Consider the following 20218-nt stretch of genomic DNA (forward strand, 5'->3'; position numbering starts at 1 on the left):
AAAGGTTATGATTTCTGTCAGTTTATCCAACAATCTAATTTTTTGCCTCATAATCTTATCATGTCATTCCGTTCAAAATATTTATTGACTTATAATCATTTGAACACGAATTCTTTTTTAATTGATCAAATAAATTTTTGATTGATTTGATAAGTTTTCGGACTACTTTATATTATAAACTAAATTTTATATTGAGTTCTATGATTTTTGAGTTTGATTTTTTTTATTTGATTAATGGTATAAAGTATTTATTCATTCCATATTTGATTTCAACATAAGCTATTCTTCCATGTGGGTTTCTGTTTTTAACTTGATAATAGACATATTTTTATATTAGGTTCATTTATTTTTAAATATATTTTTGTTTTTGGCATAGTTGTTAAAGTTGACCTTTGCTATTTCTTTTTATAATTTTGATTCGGCAGTAATTCTTTGAGAGTTTTTACTATCAATTTGTTTTTGATTCAATAGACATATTCTTTTAGAATTTATTATAAAATCTTGCTTCTTTTTGAGACAATTATATTAATAGATTTGATTAGATTATGTTAAATTCATAAGTTCATGCTTTATAAATTATTGAATCATAAAGGCAATGGGTAAGTGGAGGCTTTCGATTATGATTTAAGCTAAAGTTGACGAACCAGTTTTGTTCGAATAATTTCAACATAGATTTTAATTTGAATGTTAATATGTAATTTGTATCTTTTATTTAAAACAAATAAACAAGATTGTAGATGTACTCTTTGTAATTATCTCTAAAAAATGTTTGCGTGAATTGAATCAAAGGATTAAAATAATCTCAGCAATCTAGAGTCACGTAGTATTGAATTATAAACAAAAAAGAAAATCAGTATCAAAACTGCAATTTAATTATTTGCATTAATAATATTAAAAGTTTTCTTTCCTTATTAATCTCGAAGATTTTACAATTGAATGAAAATAACTTCACTCGCAATGATACTTGAAAAGAATAACTTACATTTTACAATTAGATAAGGTATAAATTAACCGTCTAAATAAAAAGGGCGTTTGATAAATCTTTTCAAAGGTTTTGAGGGATCAAATTAAAGTAATTACTTATATATTTTAATGGGTTGAGATTTCAAAATTTGTTACAATTAAATTAAATCAACTTTTAAAAGATTTTATTAAGTTTTTTAATTACTATTATGTAGTATAAAATTTGCTATATAATAATAGTCGGTACTAGAAAAGTTGTTTCGTGATTTGAATCTTTAACGATCTCATTAATTGAGATTCACTTAATATTATCTAAAAAAAAAATTATTTTGAGTTTATTTAGTATAAGCTTATTATTTCGTTTAACTAGTTTCTTCTCAATGTTTTTTCAATTATTTAACGAGTAAATTTTTTGTTCAGACTTAGGTACTTTACATGTTGGTATTTACAAGACTATAATCTTATTTGATGTTATGTTGACACGTGTTGCGTATTTTGGCTCTTGCATTGATTATTCTGGAAGTTTAAAAGTATTGTTGAGTGCTTTTTAAATCACGATTTAATGGTGCTGTTCTGAAAACTTAACTAATGTAATGGACATACTTTACTAAAATTTTTTTATGGAGTTTTAAAAAAAGTAAAAGGTTGATCAGTTTATGTCGAATTCAGGATCAGATGTAACTTCAATTTATAACTTTTACAATTAGTAGATTGAGGCACAACCAGAATTGTACTACTTTTCATTGTTTTTAGCACCTATGAATTGAGTAGATTCGGTTACTTTCAAGTTGATTTTTCATTAATTTTCAAATTTTCGTATTTATACGTAGCATAACAGTCAGTTTGTAATTCTACTCTTCTTTGAGATCAAGTTTATATTAAAACAAATTTTATAGTTTTACAATTTAATGAAGTAAAGTATGTATTAATATTATGAATTAAGAATTTAGTGAAAAATTTACATTAGAATTAATAAATTATTTTAAAAATGCTACCAAACAAATGTTTCAGAATTTATATACCCCTCCTTTAACATAATTTAATTAATTTATAAATTATTTAATAAATTTATCATATGACAATTCTTTCATAATAATACATAAAATTACAAACACCAATTTTTTTAAATTTTGTTGGGTGAAGATAATACATTTGTTGAGATTACTAAATATAAATAATAGACCATTCTACTCGAAACAAAAGAATAAATTTTTACCAGTCACATATATAAATTTGTCTGGAATTTTTATTTGAATAAGTGCTTGTGCAAGGTGCGTTTAAATATTTGTTGCTACTTTCAATTGGTTCTAATAATTAATAGGTTCCTTCAAAATTCATTTATTCCAAAACATTAATGAATTTTATTAGTTTCTATATTATAAACATCTAATGTCATGTTTAAAGATCTCGAGAATATGAAATTGGATATTATTATTTAATTATTAATAACTGAATCCTATATTTAGGCTTGCAATCCATTTGTTGGGTTCGTTTTTGCACTTTAATAAGGTTTACTTTTTTAAAGAACTGATCATACAAAAGAATATGTTTAAGTTTTACTTTAAGTTATTTGGGGTTTTATCACTTTTAATGAATTGATTCTTTTAAACTTTATTAATAACAGGTTACATATATTACTAAAATTTTATTAGTTTTAATTACTTTCAAATGAAATTGAAGCATTGAAGTTAGTGATATTGAAATCCTTTAAATTAATTTTGTTTCAGGTCTAAGTCTTTAAAAGTTTTGGGAATTTTAAAGAAATTATGTTGGTATCTTTAATATAATAGATGATTTCTTGTTTGGTGGTGTATCCAGTAGACTAATGTTTTACCCAGCATTTATATAAGTTCTTAAATATTTTTGATTTTTTGTATCTCCCACCAGATATAATATAAAGCTATATACAATTATAGATTATTATGGCGATAACATAAGTGCACATAATATACATATGGTAATGTAGATGTATATATGATAGCACATTACCTAACAATAAATGTATTTCTGTATTATGTATGTTGAGAATTTTAGTTTACTTGTAGAGTGAATGTCTTTCTTTATATGTGATTATTACTACAATTTGATTTTATTGTGTAATTCGATGCAAAAATTTTGTATATCCATTATTCAACTTAAATTAAATAAACTACTTGAAATTCATGAATACACTTTGGTTGGATCATCATCATATTTAGCTAATGTTTTTGATTGTAAAGAACTCACTAAGTTATAACCTCACCATTCCTTACCTCAAATATAACTTTTGTCCCTCGACGTTTATAAGCTGATAGATACGCATTACAGCTTGCAGTTTTGGAATTTATCTTCAAAACAAAATCCCTTAATTCAGTAGCACCTTTTGGCTCATCCAATTTTGTAACATCTCTCAATTGCAACCGTGATAAGTTTGTACAATTTGTAATATTTAAACAAGTTAAATTTTCAATTTTGTTCTCTGAAAGATCCAAAGTTTGTAAACTTTCAGGAAAGGTTTGATTTATTAACATAGTATAATTAACTTTACAATTTATTATACTTAATTGTTTTAAATTTTTCAAATTACTAAACCCTCCTAAAATTGAAATCAATTTGCATTCTTTAATAACTAAACTTTGTAAAGTTATTGGAAAAAGATTCAAATTTAAAATTTCAAAGTCTAAATTAATTAATCGAATAGATTTTAATGCTTCAAAACCTAAATATGATATTTGAGGGATACTAATTGTGTTACGCGTGGATCTAATTTTACTGCTAGATTGACTTTGTACTAAATTGAGTTTTTTTAAGTTAGGAAAATGTAATGTTTCTGAAACTGAGCTAGAATTTTGTATTCTAAGTGATTTATCAATATATTTATGAACTGAACCTGGAGACAAAAACAAAGTTGGATCCAATGGTTGATTTAATTTACCGTACTTTTTTAATTCTTTACCAGCTTTGACTATTTCATTGAAATTGATTGAAATTTCCTGTATTCTAACTAAATCAGAAAGCTCCACTTCAAAGCCTTCTTCAATTCTATTATCAAAAATAGCCAAACGTATCAAGGATGGAAACACCAACTGGTTATCATTATTTGAAATATTCGAGCTTTCTATTACAACTTCATTCATAATTTTGGGAAGAAACTTTAAAATTCCATTTAAATCAATCATTGCCAAACCATTTAATCTTATAGAGGAAAGAGCTTTTAAGCTAGAATTAGGTTCCATTGTAAAACATCCACAATCATTTATTCTCAATTGATTTAACCAAGGAGGAAACTGAAAATCAGAATCAATAATAAATGATTGACCATCCTCTGAAAAATTTGTAACTTCAAATTCATTATTATTACCACTACAAACATCATTGTATAAATATTTAATACCCATGGTAGTAAGATTCGGCCAATAAAATAACGATCTCAATGAATCAGGAAATGAAGTATTAATAAAATTATAAAAATTATAACATCCATGTATGTTAAGGGTAATCAAATTAGTGAGTTTTTCCAAATTGTGTAAATATCTTAAACCACTACATGACAATAACTCTAAATGTTTAAGGGAAATTGGAAGTTGAAGTTCATCTAAAGATTGTGTATTATTAAGGCCATCACAAATAAAAGATTCAAGATTTATAAATTTACTCAATTTTATATCATCCGCTGGAGAATTATGAACATATAAAGTTAATTTTTTTAAAGATATGGGCAAATAATCAATCAAAGAATTCTTATATAGTGTTGATAAAGTTGACAAATTGATTGGCCCCACAAATTCCAAAAATGACTTAACGGTGTCAATATTATACTCTTCACCCAGTGATGTACCTTGAAAAGCTATATATTGATTCAACCATCCACTTCTCTGAAAATGGATACCAACAACATTAATTTTAGTTAAAATTGTTTCTAATTCTTCAAGTTTTGTAAACTCATTCAAACATAATTCAAATTGTATGTTTTTGTCATCAATGAAATTGTAAATTGAATTCGAATTTTTACTAATTAGATGCAGCTCTCTAATTTCAAACAAATCTAAAATATCTTGTAACTTCCCAATGATTTTTGAAGGTTTAAACTTGTATTTCTTATGAAGATCTACTAAATCATTAACTGATCCATCAATGTATTCAATGTATTTACGATCATTTCCAATTATATATTCGTTATATCTTTCCTTTAACGCGTAAATTTGTAACGATGGAACCGTTATTAATTCTTCAAACGTGTTTTTGTCATCAATATATCTTAAAGTTAACGAGATTATCTCTTCTGGTAAACTAAGAAATTTCTTCATTCAAAGATGTATTGGTCGTGATCATAATAGTAGATACATTTTCAGTAAAAATAAGTAATCATGCATATTTTAACAGGATTTTGGACGATCTTACATAAAGATTTTATTTTCTACTTTAAATAATAAATAAATTAATTCTCTCTTCAAACCAGATTACCTTTAAAAATCAAAATATAATAATAATTCATTGATCTTTGATCATATTGAGTTGTCAATGAACATTTTAATTTAAAAACAAACCCAAGAATATTTACCAGTTTTTCATTCATAATCTCGGTCTTTTATGGATATTTGTATTTAGCCTCTTGTTCAAAAAATTTGTTTCAAATTTAATCATTTTTGAAACAGTATTAGGCCTATCAATTAAACTTATACTGCAGGAATTACCAACAAACAGAAAATATATCATAACTGGAATTGTAGAATAAAAATTGTGAAATCATCTTTCAAGACATGTAACTTGCATTGTACACTTTACAATTCAAAAACTCGTATCTTGTTGTGAAATTAAACAAATAAATGTATTTTGATTAACTTTAATGTTTAAGAGGAATTACTATTTTTAAAAATCATTAATTTTGCTACCAATTATTTTCCAATGTTAATAAAAATGTTTCAGAATTTAAACTTCTTGTTCATATCTTTAAGAAATATTACATTTAATATTTATATTATTCATATGAAATTCACAAACGTTGTAGTTAAAATAAAATTAGATAATGGTTTTTAATCTCATGTTTTTTTTGTGGGAAGAATAATAAAAGTGGGGTATTATAAAAATTAATTTTTTTTTTTATCAAAATAATTTATTATAAATAGTCAACAAATTGTTCTTAAAAAATTGTTTTGTAAATGATCTTTCAAATTAGTCTTTTGTTTCGAACCCGAAATTGCTTCATTAGAATTGAATGTTTGTTGATACTCGTTTTTTGCAAATTTATACATAATCAATTGTTTTCAATTTTGTTTTCTTAAACGTTAGTCAATATGAGCTTGAGCAAGAGACTAAGTCAATGTCAAGGTGAATTTCAATGAATTGGTAAAAATATAACATCCTGGAATAAATTCTTTTTTAATTGATCAAACGAAGGCTGATAAATTTGATGAGTTTTTATACTATTTAAAATTCAAGAATTGATATGTTATTTTTGAGTTTCAAAAGATCAATGATGTTATGTTCGAATAGAGAAAAAAATTTAATATTACACACTCACTGCTGAACCACATTTTTGATGTCCAACAATGTGGATAGTTTGATAACATTGTGCAATCATCTGCCTTTTAATAAAATTTTAAAACTCATTTAAACGTATTCGTTCAGAATTTGTCAAATTAAGATAAAAATTGATAAATTTAGTTTGTTTATGTTTGATTTAAAATAAAATTACATTGCTTTTGATTCATTGAGTTTAATTATCGTTCGCTTCTCTTTTTGATTCGGCTAAATTTTTGGAATGAGTAATATGGCCGTCATAAATTAATTCTGAAAATTTCTAATATATGTAATTTGTATCATGTATTTTGTAAATTTACAGATGTAGTTTTTGCAACTCTAAATCCTTAAAAATCTACTATTAATTAATTGAGCATTTCCAACTATAGAAATATTTAATGTTAACTCTTCAAAGCGTTTCTTACATCCAAAAGTTATCGTTTGTTATTAATTATTGCTTATTAGCTCTTTAAAATTACCTTCATCAAATGGTTTGTTTTAAATAATGTTAATCTATTTAATGCTACTTAAGTTAAAATATATTTACTTCGTCTTGTGAATTTATTATTTATAAAACAAAAAAAAAAGTTTGTGCAAATTTTATGAAACCAAAATTATTATACGTTGAAAAAGTTCCCTGTTATTATTAATTTCAAATATAATACTTAATGAGTTCTATTTCAATTAATAAAATGAAATGGGATATGCAATCTAATAGGAGTAAGGAAGTTATTTTGCTATTTTTCAATGATACTTCTTGCTTGTTTACTTCAATCATCAAGTATGAACGTTCAGGAATCAGATGAACTTAAAATAATATTCAAATGATCAATTTCAGGGCTCAAATTTAAATTTTATGTATTCTTTCTAAAGGTGTCAAATGGAAATAGTATTTTGATATTTTTATTTAGTTTAATTTAGATTTAGAATTTAAATTTACAATTTTAATAAAGTTTAAGAACTCTTTGTTTGATGATGCAAATAATGATTTGAAAAATCATAACGTGGTGGTATTTTCCGTTAAAGCTGAATTTATCTTGTCAAAATGGGATGATTCTGATTAATATGTAAGTTACTCTATATTGTTGTATTTCATTGAATTAGTTGTAAGAATTTAACAAACCCTCGGGGCATTAAGTTCTATCATCCATAACTACATCTTGAAAGGTATCTATTGATGTTTGGAACATACTCCAATAGTTAAAACACATAATTTTATGGTTGTTTTCCCATTAATTTCGTAAATTTACATCAGAAAATTGAAATATAAAATACCTTCACTAATACTAATTAGTAATTCATTAACCTTTGATCATATTAAATAGTTAGAAAACTTTTTAATGTGAAGGTAAAATCATGATTATGTATCAAAATTTCATTGATATTTGCTTTTAGTTTATTATTTAAAAATTTTTTTCAGATATAAACAAATTTAGAATAGTTCTACTAAAATAAATTATACTGTTATTACCAACAAAAAAAAAAATGTCATATGAAAGGTTTCGGAATGAAAATTGTGAACTCATCATTTAATACATGTAATTTGTATTGTGCACTTTATGTTTTAGAAACTTGTATCTTGTTGTGTTCTTAAACACACAAGTTTATTTTGACAAATCTCAATGTTTAAGGGGGTTACTATTTTTAGAAATCTTTAATTTTGCTACCAAATAGTAAATATGTTTCAGAATTTAAACTATTTTTAATATTTAAGAAATATTACATTTTACATTTATTTTAATTAATAATCATATGAAAATTTACAAACACTTTGAATCAAAATAAATTTATCTTATGATATTTTAATTAAAATATTGATGTGTGGGGTATTATAAAAAATTAATTGAATTTTTTATCAAATTAATTTATTATAAATAGAATATAAAATAATTTAAAAAAGTTGTTTGTAAATGATCTTTCAATTTAGTGTTGAAAATTACGATGATGATGTGGATTATTTAATAGTACTTTCAAATTCGTTTCAAGCCAATCTATCTTCATGAATTAGCTCTGAATTAAAATATATTTACATTGAGTGTTTTAGCAGAAGTGGATCCAAACAGTGTTAGAAAGTTTGTGGAACTGGTAAAAATAAAACATCATGAAATAGATTCTTTTTTAATTGATCAATTGAATATTGATAAATTTGATTGGTTTCTATATTATTTGAGATTCAAGGATTGACTTTCAATTTTGAATTTTGAAATATTTATGATGTATGTTGTAAGTAAAAACAATAAAATAAAAAATTGAATACTAACTGTTCGCGATGCCTGAAGCAATGGAAAATCCTTTTATGTTTTTATTGTACGATGATTAAATCTGTTAGATACCATTTTGCTTTTTATTAAAATTCCAATACTCAATTAAACATATTCTTTCCGAATTTATCAAATTAAGAAAAAAGTTGATAAATTTAGCTTGTTTATAGTTGATTTAAAATAAAAGTACATTGATTTTAATTCATTGAGTTTAATTAGGTTTTATTGTGTTTTTTTATTTCTGATATTTAAATAAGGGAATTGGTCAAAATAATATCATTTTTGTCGGGTTTCCTCAATATATGTAATTTGTATCATGTATTTTGTAAAATTATCAATGTAGATTTTGCAACTCTAAATCCTTAAAAACCAATTAATTAGCTCAGCATTTTTCACTATTGACATTTTTAATTTAACTCATGAAAGTTTTTGATACATCTAAAAGATATTGTCTATAGACACCAGCTTCTTGAGATTACCTTTATTAAACACTTAATTTCAAAATTAAAATACTTTAATTTAATTTTATCTTGCGAAATTCTAATTTACAATTCAAAGATAAAAAGTATGTGATATTTATTAAATTAAACGTTGATGTTATAAGTAAAAGATTTTTATTATTATTAATATTTAAAATAATAATTAATGAGGTCAGTTTCAGTCAATGAATTAAACGTTGCAATCTATTGAGAGTGTGGGATTAAATTTTCTATTTTTGCATAATGCTTCTTGCATGTGTACATCAATTTTCAAGTATAACAGTTCTTATTAATTCAAGTAAGGCAAGTTTACTTATTTTGTATTGGCCAAGTTGTTGAATTGTGACATTGAAATTGACCAATAAGTTATTATCATTAGCAAATGTTTTACCATTTATATTACCTTTCGGTACCATAGGTGTTGGTATCCTACATTTCTCTATGTATAATTTTATATATTAGAATGCTGATTTTAGGAGAAAAAATCTTTGGATTATTGTTATTACTTTATGTATGATTAAGAGACAACAAAATATAGTTGAATTAAAGTATTAACATATATTTTAGGTAATTGATTATTAATTACTAGTTATATGTTTACTGATTGCTATGTTTGTATCGTATGTTTTGATAATCTATGTATTGAGATTAGACTATTACATAACCATTTCAATTTATTTTATATTTTGAAATAGAAATAACTTCTACTTATCTTTGATTTTGACAGATAAGCAATTCTGAGTTTAAACTTGATATTGATAATTGTTTTATAATTATGTTGTTGAATACTTAATTGATAAATAAATCAGAGTTTATATTAACTTTATGATTTGAGAAAAAAGATTTTCAGATTGATCAATAATTATATAGTTTATGAGCATTTTATGCTAGCAAGACCCAGATCTTCAACATGTACTAGCGGAGCTGAACCTCAGCAATTTTGAGTAATATATAAATTACTTTATAGTGTTGTATTATATTAAACCTATTGTAAGAGTTTAACGGCATCTTCTAGGCAATTAATTATATCACCCAAAACTACATCGCAGAAGGTCACTATTGATGTTTAGAACTTGTTTAAATACTTAAAACATATAATATGGTTGTTTTCTCAAACTAGTGTCGTAGATTTACTTACAGCAGAAAACTCAAATATAAACTAACTTCACATATACTAAATAATAAATCATTAATCTTTGATCATATTAATTAATCAATGAACGTTTTAATGGCAGAACCATTATAACGTATCAAAATTTAATTTATTATCTTGGTCTTGTATTGATATTTGTATTTTGTTTGTTCTCTAAAAAATTTGCTACAGATTTAAACATTTTTAAAAGTAGTATTACTAAAATAAGTTATACTAAAATAGTTACCAACAAACAAAAACTATATTATATGAAAGATTTTAAAATGAAAATTGTGATCTCGTCCTTTAATAAAGATATTGCCTCTTAAAATTAATAAATTACTATCAGCTGGAATTAGATCACCTCTGAATTACTGTATAATAATTCACTTTCTATATTTGCAATAATTACTTTAATACAGTTCTTGAATTAGCTAACGAATTATCTAACCACCATTTTTTATCTACTTCAGTTACTATGTACTTTATTAAATTAATAAAGTAAATTAAAATTCTATACTTGGTAAATTGAAACTGGTCGTTATTTGGATTTCAGTTATTATAACTTAATAATTTATTGATTCGAAGAGATAATTTAATTTTGAAGGGTTGGTAAACTAATTTTACAAACAAGTAAGTTTTTCAAATTTATCTGTTTATTTCACTTGCAAGGTGCACTTCATAAATCAGCAACTTGTATCTTGTTGTCTTTTCAAACGAATATGTGTAATTTGATAAACTTTGACGTTTAAGGGAGATTACTATTTTTAGAGTTTTTTAATTTTGCTACCAAGTATTTTTTTATTGTTAATAAAAATGTTTCAGAATTTAAACTTTTTGTTTATATTATTTAAGAATTATTACATTTAACATTTATATTAATATCATATGAAAATTTGCAAATGTTTTTAGTTTAAAATAAAATTTATCTCATGATTTTATTTATAATTAAATATTAAAGTGGGGTATTACATAAATTTAATTATTAAATAATTTATTATAAATACCAGACAAATTAATCTTAAAAAATTAAAATTTAGTTTAATCAACTTTATTAACTCTAATCAACTTATTACTTTTTAGTTTTGATTTTGTAATCAATGAACTTTCTGTTTATATCGAAGCAACTAATTTACCAGCCTGTATAAATGAATTGGTATTACTGTAACATCATTAAATGGATTCTTTTTTAATTGATCAAATGATTGTTGATAAATTTGATTGGTTTCTATACTATTTGAATTTCAAGGATTAATATGTTATTTTTGAATTTCAAAATATTGGTAATTTTATGTTATAAGTAGAAAAAAAAATTTAATGGATGTTGTATGTTGGTTCACAATTATGGTTTTTTTTGATGTTTTAAAAAGATGAATGAATTTGATAATAATCTGCAACAATCTACCTTTTATTAAAATTTCAAAACTCATTTAAACGTATCCTCTCAGAATTTATCAAATGAATGAAAAATTGATAGATTTAGTTTGTTTATGTTTGATTCAAAATGAAATTACTTTAATTTTGATTCATTGAGTCTAACAATACTTTTAATTTTTGATTTTTTCAAAGATGAAAGGCCAACGATTGTTGATGTTGTCACCAGTATCTAGTTTTATTAAACTTTTTTTAAAGTATCCTCAATATAAGTAATTTGTATCATGTATTTTGTAAGGTTACAAATGTAGATTTTGCAACTCTAAATTCTTTAAAATTTATTCATTAACTGAGAATTTTTAACTATGAAAACTTTTTCATTTCAACTCATCAAAGCGTTTGTTCCATCTAAAAGTTATCGTCTATTACTATCAGCTCCTTAATATAACTTTTATTAATTAGTTTATTTCAAATACCAATGATAATACTATTTTTCACATTAATCTAAAATTTACATAATTTTATCTTATAAATCCATTACCTACAAAACAAAAGTAAAATTGTGTGATAATTTTATTAAGTTACAATCAATATTATGAATTGGAAAAGAGTTCTTTTTATTATTGATATTTATCATAATGATCAATGAGCTGAATATTAATTAATTGAAAGAAAGTTGTAATTTAATGGGAATAAGAATTTAAATTTGATATGTTTTCATAATGCTTCTTGCTCGATTATTTCAATTGAAAAATAACTATTACGTTTTTGTTACTAATACTTTTTGTATGATTAAATTAGCTTGTACACATCGAAAGAGATAGTTTTCAAACTAATTAACTATTTATTTTGATATATTTGCTTAGAGTTTTTAAAATTTAAGGTTCAAAACTTTTCTATAATAATTTGGGAATTTTGAGATCCAAGGATATTTTTTAAGACTTTTACATTTCAATTTATTGCTAGAATGATTGAAAATCGATTTCCTCATTCTATTAATCCTACTCACAATCTCAAGTTAATTGAGTAAGTATAAAAGTTTAAGAATCAGGTAAACTTAAATCAATAAGCAAGTAATCAATTTCAAGACTCAAATTTCGACTTAATTAAACTTTTTTAAATATATCAAACAGAGATAAATAGTTAATATATTCAGTTAGTGTACGTTAGTTGTAGAATTTGAATATAAAATCTTGAGAAAATTCACCGTTTTTTGCTGCAATTAATGATTTAAAATTCACAACGTGACGGTTTTTCCTGCTAACGTTAAAATCGTTTTTCCAGAGTGGAATGAATCTGATTAATCATACATGTAGCTTTGTAATTTTGTATTATTTATAAACTGTTGTAATTTGAAAATTTGAACATTGTGGTCTTTGACTAAATAAATAGATAAAGTTTTAAATAAACTTTTCAAAAAATATTCAAGGGGTAAAAATTACACAAAATCAATAAATATTTAGTTACAAGTAATGAATATAGAAAATTGAACTAAAAAAAAAGCAACAAGAATAGGTAAGGACAAACCAATTATTTGAGAATAAACAGAACCTATTAATCATCCTCTGAAAGTTGGATCAGCATCATTGTTTCTTAATTTTGATTTTAATTCCCTTTTAGCAGCTCTACTAACATCTTTACCATTAACAATTTTAAAAATCTTTTTTGAATTACGATTACTTAATTCAGCTATATTTTCTTTTGAGTCAATATTAATTTTTAGAAATAATTCTTTTAATTCCCTTGCACCTTTAGGATTATCCAGACCAGTTACTTTATTTAAAAACAAATGACTTAAATTAGTACAATTTGAAAGATATAAACAAGTCAAATCTTCAAGTTTATTATCTGATAAATCTAAAATTTTTAAACTATTTGGGAATGATTGATTTGATAACATTGAATAGCTAATTTCATTAGATCTTAAATCTAACTTTTCTAGATGTGAAAATTTATCAAAAACACCGACAATTGAGAAAAATTTGAAATCTCTAAATTTTATAAATTTTATCGAGTTTGGTAAATGATCAAGATTCAAAATTTTATAGCCCATGTTGGACATTGATAATGAAACTAAATTTTTACAACCATTTAAGTTTACCGGTGGAGGAACATCTTCAATATTAAATTGATTTCTTCTTCCCCAATTTCTATTGTATTTATCCAAACTTAGAAACTGCAAATTTGGCATATTAATTGAAACAGCTTGATCACTTGAGGAAGATTCAACATTTTTTGCAACTTTCCTCTTTGGTGTACCAGATGAATCAACAAAAGTATTTTCAATTGTAAAAAATTTGAAAGGATCCAAATTAAAACTATCAGCATAAGCATTCATTTCAATCACTAAATCTTTCAAACAATCCAATTGAGCCAAATTTGTTTTAAAAGTTCTGGAAATTGTATTTCCTGAGAATTTTAATTCTTTTACACAAGGAAATTGGCAGTCATCAATATCCAAAAGTTGACAATAGGTGATACTAACTGAAGTTAATTCATTTTGTAATAATTGAAAAAATTCTTTTAAATTAAAATTTTCTATACCAATTAACTCTAATTTATCAAGTCCTCTTAATGTTGATCGTGATTCAAATTGTAAAGTACTAAAATGATCTATAATACTCATGTTGTATAATCGTGGAGGAAATTTGAAATCAGGGCCAATAATTAATGATTTACCATCACTTGAAAAATCTGAAATTTCAAATTGATCATTTGTGAGTTCTTTAACTTCATTATATAGTTGGTTAACTTTTCCTTTTGTGAGACAATTGGCATAGCATAAATTTCTTAAAGATTCAGGTAAAATGCACTTGATGAAACCAATGAATTTAGAACAATTTTCGATAATAAGTGTATCCAATTTTGTTAAACTTTCCAAATTATTTAAATTTTGCATTCCACAGGATATTAATTCTAGATGCCTGATTGATTTGGGTATTTGAAGACCATCTAATGAATCCATTTCCCTTAAGTCATGACAAATAAATTTTCGAAGATTATTTAATGTGCTTAAATCCAAGGAAAAATTTTGGTTCAGCTGATTATAAATTGTTAACTCATTTAGGGATTTAGGTGGTTGAATTTGAAGCAAATCCAGATAAGTTGTAGTTAATGATGTTAGATTACTTGCTTTTATCAATTCCAAAAATGATGTTCTTTGATTATTACCAAGTATAGTGAAAAAATTATTACCTCCCTTATTCGTATGAATTCCAGTTACATTAAGCTTATTAACAACTGAGATCAACTCAGAATAAATATCTCCATGATATAGTACAACTTCAAATTCTGCTTGACTGAAATCGATAGTATTCAAGAATTGACTGACATCTTGGACGCTTGATTTTGTTCTTCTCTCTGGTGCTGTTTTGGGTTTTGAAGCTTCAATTAGCTGATTTATTTGATATAAATTTCCAATTATTTTTGAAGGTTTGAAGTTGTATTTGATATAAACTTCTTTCAATTTTTCGATTGATCCATCATAGGATCCACTTGAAGCTTCCATATTATAAGTCGAATATCTTTCACGTAATGCATATTGTTGTACCGCAGGAATGGAAACCAATTCTTCAAGCTTTTGTTTATCATTGGCATATTTAATAATAAGTGCTAATACTTCTTCTGGTAAATTAAGGAATATATTCATTATAAATGAGTCAATAAAATTGTTAAAATAAAAATGAACATGTAATCAAGTTTATATTTTTGTTGTAGAATGTTTGAATATAAGTTGATGAAAATAATACGTGTATTGATTTTTTAAAAAGTGGTTGCCAATTATTTTTATTGAGGAAAATTAAATTCTTTTTAAAGTTTTTTAAATTTTCCAATAATGCGACTATCATATGTTTCAGAATTGTATTGAAAATGATATTCATGAAATGTGCCACGCCTTATAATCTTTTCCTCCAAAATGCACCTTTATCTAATTTGGAGTCATAATGAAATTGAAGAGCTTCAATTCATTACTGAAAACCGAATTACTTAACGTTTTGTAAGGGACATATTGATGGGAAACAAAAAAATCACACTTTGTAAACCAAGTAAACTAAGCCCTTAATTCTCCTCCAAATTGAACAGCTTGTTGAGTTGCGTTGCTCCAAAATTATATGATTGTTTAATCTTCCTACCAAAATTTGTGGTTTAGTGAAAGAGGTATTAGTAGTTGGTTAACTTGAGTTCAGCAATAAAAATCTTCGAGCTTGCAATTTGAAAGTACTTGGTTCAGATCATCATATATTAGTTTGAAACAGATAATCACAAAATAGTTGTAAAAAATCAAAACTACACTCTTAGTTTGTGCCGCTGTTCACTATCTTTCCAAAACTTTATACTTGCTTCAATCACCTGCAGTTGATGAACTTATACCAACATGTGTGCTTCTTCTTTCAGAATTTATAATGCTTGAAAACTCGATTCCTAGAATTAAGAAATTGTAGTTGATAAACTGAAACACTACATCATAAAACTCGAGAAGTCATGAATTCTCGACAAAAGTGATTCTACTTTTGAACCTTAATTGGGCAGACGTTTAGTGAAATAATTAAATTTGAGTTGAATTTCCGATTGACATAGCTATGTAAGTGCAAAGACACTTTTTGATATATTTTGAAATCAAATGAATATTGCCTTTAATGAATGTCTGTTGCTATATTCAAGATATTGATTAATTTTTGATAATTACGAACTTATTTTATTAAAGAGCACGTGTAGTGGAGGTTATTTACCGACAACATTAAAACAAATACTGTAGGAATTTCACACAAAACGTGATACAGCACGTGATTGTAATATCCCAGAATAATAGAACCAATGGAAGAATTGATATATAAACACAACATATATTAAATGACGTGAAAGCGATATTTAAAGATAATCTTGCTATGATATAAGATTGATAATAAAATTTGATGGGTATAAGTATAGATAAAAAGTGTAAAAAAGTATGTAGAGAGGAAGGACGAGGTAGGCAAAATTATATAAATTAACTTATATATAGTTCACGTGATATATAAATCTACAAATACGAATTCAAAGCTACCATTTTACTCGTAAATATTCATATTGTTTTAAAATTTGTTTCAGAATTAAACTTTACTTAAAAATAAATAAATCAAATTAAATAAACAATAAAAATAGTTATATTGCAGTTATATACTAAGTAAATTTGTATTGCATATGAATTTCATAAGTTGTATTGAATTTGTTGGGTTAATCTAAAATTTTGTGGGGTTGAAAATCTTAATAATTACAATTTAATTGAAGTATATAAATATTATGAATTTTGCACATTAAAATCAAAAATGAATAATTTTATAAAGAATCAATTTTTAATCTTTGGTCAAAGAATGGTCGATGTTATGCTTGCTTGTATTTTGTCTTAACTGATATCATTTATCAAAAGTTTATTTTCAAAAATTTTGATGACTTATAATCATTTGAATACGGATTCTTTTTTAATTGATCAAATTTATTTTTGATAAATTTGATAAGTTTTCGGAATACTTTATAAATAAATTTTTATGTTGAGTTCTATGATTTTTGATTTTGACTTCTGCAACCTTTCAATTATGTTGTTATGCATTCTTTTTTAATTTCTATGGGTAACACTTTGATGTGGATTTTTATTGTTAATTTAATAATAGAAAGATTTTTATATCGAATTATATGATGTATATGAGTATTGAAGATGAATTTTGAATATCGGGATTACCTAAATAATTATAAAAGCTAAAAATTATGATAGTCCATTTGTTTGACTTGCAATCTCCTATTCTGTTTTAAGTCCTCATGTCAATTTGATATTCGTTCAATAGACATATTCTTTTAGAATTTATTAAAAAATCTTGTTTCTTTTTGAGACAATTCTATTAATAGATTTGATTAGTTTATGTCAAGTTCAAAAGTTTCATGCTTCATGAAGTATTGAAACATAATAGCGTTGAGTAAAATTAAAGAAACTTGAAATATATTAACGTCCGATATTTTTGCATTATTTCAACACAGATTAATTTTAAATGTAAATTTGTATTTGGTATCTTTTGTTAAAAACACATTAAAGAAATTGTAGATGTTCTCTTTTTTATTACTTCTAGAGATTGCTTACGTCAATTGAAATAAAGGTAAATGATATCTCAGCGAAAAAGCCCTGTAGCATTAAATTGCAATCAAAAGAGGAAAGGAGCAGTAAGTCAAAATGCAAAATATTCATAACTAATTGCACCAAATATAATAAAAGTTACCCTCATATAGTTTATGAGTTTCACAATTGAATATAACTAAGCTCAATTGCAATAAAATTCAAAAAAGTAACTTACAGTTATTAAATGGGTCGAAAAATCAAATGTTTAATCAAAAAGCGTGTATGATAAACTTTTTAAAGGTTTTCTGGAATCAAATCAGACTAATTAATTAATGAATTTTATTGAATTGAAATCTCAAATTTTGTAATAATTAATAAATGTAAATCTACGTGCACAAAATTTTATCAAATTTCAGATTTTTTAGTCACTATATAGTATAAAATTAGTTATATAAATGGTATGAGAAGTTGAGTTTTGATGAGTTTATATCTTTGACGATCTCTTGATTGAGGTTTATTTATTATTATTTAAAAAAAATTTATTTTGAAAGCATTAAGTAGTATTAGCTCCTTGATAAATTTAATTGGTTTCCTCTCACCATTTTTTCATTTCATAGTCAAATTTTTAAACACCAGACTAAGTTGATTGCAGGTTGGAATTTACAAGACCGCAATCTTATTTGAGTATATGTTGACACATGTTGAGTACTTGATCATTCTGAAAATTTAAGAATACTTGTATGAGAGCTTGGTAAACCTCGAATTAATTGTGCTGCTTTCGAATCGTAATGTGATATATTATTGCTTTAGAATTTATTATGTAGTTTTGAAAAAAATAAAAATCGTTCTATATCGAAATTATGAATACGTTGTTACTGAGAACTTTATAATTTATTAGAACTGAGAACTTTATAATTTATTAGAAACAATAAAGAAAGGTGACCCTAGATTTGTACTAGTTTTATCTCTTTTAACACCTTTGAAGTGAGCAAATTTTGTCAATTTCGAGTTGTATATAATTTCATATATGCTAATTTGTATTTGTATGTTGTCTGACAGTTGGCATCTAATTGTATTCTTATTTGATCTAAAATATATTTCGAAAAAAAAATTTTATAGTTCAACAATCGATTGAACTAAAGTATGCATTGATACGAATTGAAAGATCTATTAATAAGATTTACTTAAGAGCTTCAGACTACCCTATATAAAAAGGTGAGACTTTCAAATCAACATGAAATGAATACAAATTTCACAAGATTAAAACTTTGTTTTAATACCAAATTAACTAGAAACTAGATTACGATTATTTTTTTGGTTTGAAGCTCACAATTATCTTTGATGTCAATGATTTATAATTAGATACTTGATGCTGTGAAAATTATTAAATAATAGAATATTTAAAAAAGGCTACCAAACAAGTTTAATTGTTTCAGAAATTTATACCCCCCTAAATTATTTTATAAATTTATCATATATTATTTTTTTATTTTAATATATGAAATTTCGAACTACAATTTTATTAAAGTTTGTGGAGTAAATTTAATATACTTGTTGAGCATATTGAATATAAAATATATAAATAATAAACAATATCACCGAAAACAAACAAATAAAATTCAAATAGTTACACATTTTATGATTTTTTATCAAAAAGGACATAGTTCTATAATGCACTTTTGGATTTTTGTTCTTACTTCCAATTTGTTATTATTAATTGATTATAGATTCTTTTGAAATTCATTCATTACACAACTTTAATAAAATTCATTAGTTTTTATATTATAAACATCCAATGTCACGTTTAAAGCTATCGAGAATATGAAATTAGGTGTCACAATTATTAATAATTGATCTCCATACTAGAAGATGAGTATTTTAAATTGGGTGTCTATATTTTGGCTTTTTCTTGCAATTGTCTAAGTTTTCGCTCTTTATATCTATGATTAGATAATAAATAAGTTTAAGACTTACTTCAAGTTTATTCGGGTTTTATTGATCTTAAATAAATTGATTTTTTGAAATTTATGTAAAACTGGTTGCAAATATTACTAGAATTTTGTTACTTTTATTTAGTTTCAAATGAAGTTGAAGCAATGAAGTTAGTGATGTTATAACCCTTAGAAATTAAATATGTTTTAGGTTTATGCGAATGAGAAGTATCGAGAATTTTGAGTAATTTGTTTTGGTAGTATTTAATATAATAAATGTATTGCTGTATTTTGTATGTTGAATGATTTAGATTATTTGTAGAGTAAATGTTTTTCTTATATGTGTTCATGACTACAAATTGATTTTATAGTGTATTTTGATGCAAAATTTTGATGATTCCATTACTCTACTTAAATTAAATAAACTACTCAAAATTCGTAAATACCCTTTTCAATTAGATCATCTTCGTATTCAACTAATGTTTTTGATTGTA

At 24.3% G+C, this 20218-nt stretch overlaps 2 protein-coding genes across 2 annotated transcripts; both read right to left on the reverse strand. All coding sequences in view use genetic code 12, as the record gives it.

Moving 5' to 3' along the window:
* Window positions 1-3188: 3188 nt before the first annotated feature.
* KGF54_001983 (uncharacterized protein) lies at window positions 3189-5249 on the reverse strand (the record flags this gene model as incomplete). The annotated part of the gene is made up of 1 exon (XM_051762412.1): window positions 3189-5249. The coding sequence occupies one exon, from the start codon at window positions 5247-5249 to the stop codon at window positions 3189-3191; it is 2061 nt and encodes a 686-aa protein (XP_051620495.1).
* An 8017-nt stretch (window positions 5250-13266) lies between these two features.
* Window positions 13267-15357, reverse strand: KGF54_001984 (uncharacterized protein; the record flags this gene model as incomplete). The annotated part of the gene is made up of 1 exon (XM_051762413.1): window positions 13267-15357. One exon carries the CDS (start codon window positions 15355-15357, stop codon window positions 13267-13269), a length of 2091 nt encoding a protein of 696 aa, XP_051620496.1.
* Between the last annotated feature and the right edge of the window lie 4861 nt (window positions 15358-20218).

Source organism: Candida jiufengensis (genome assembly GCF_024610255.1).
Source record: "Candida jiufengensis strain CBS 10846 chromosome Unknown scaffold4, whole genome shotgun sequence".
NCBI lineage: Eukaryota > Fungi > Ascomycota > Pichiomycetes > Serinales > Debaryomycetaceae > Lodderomyces > Lodderomyces jiufengensis.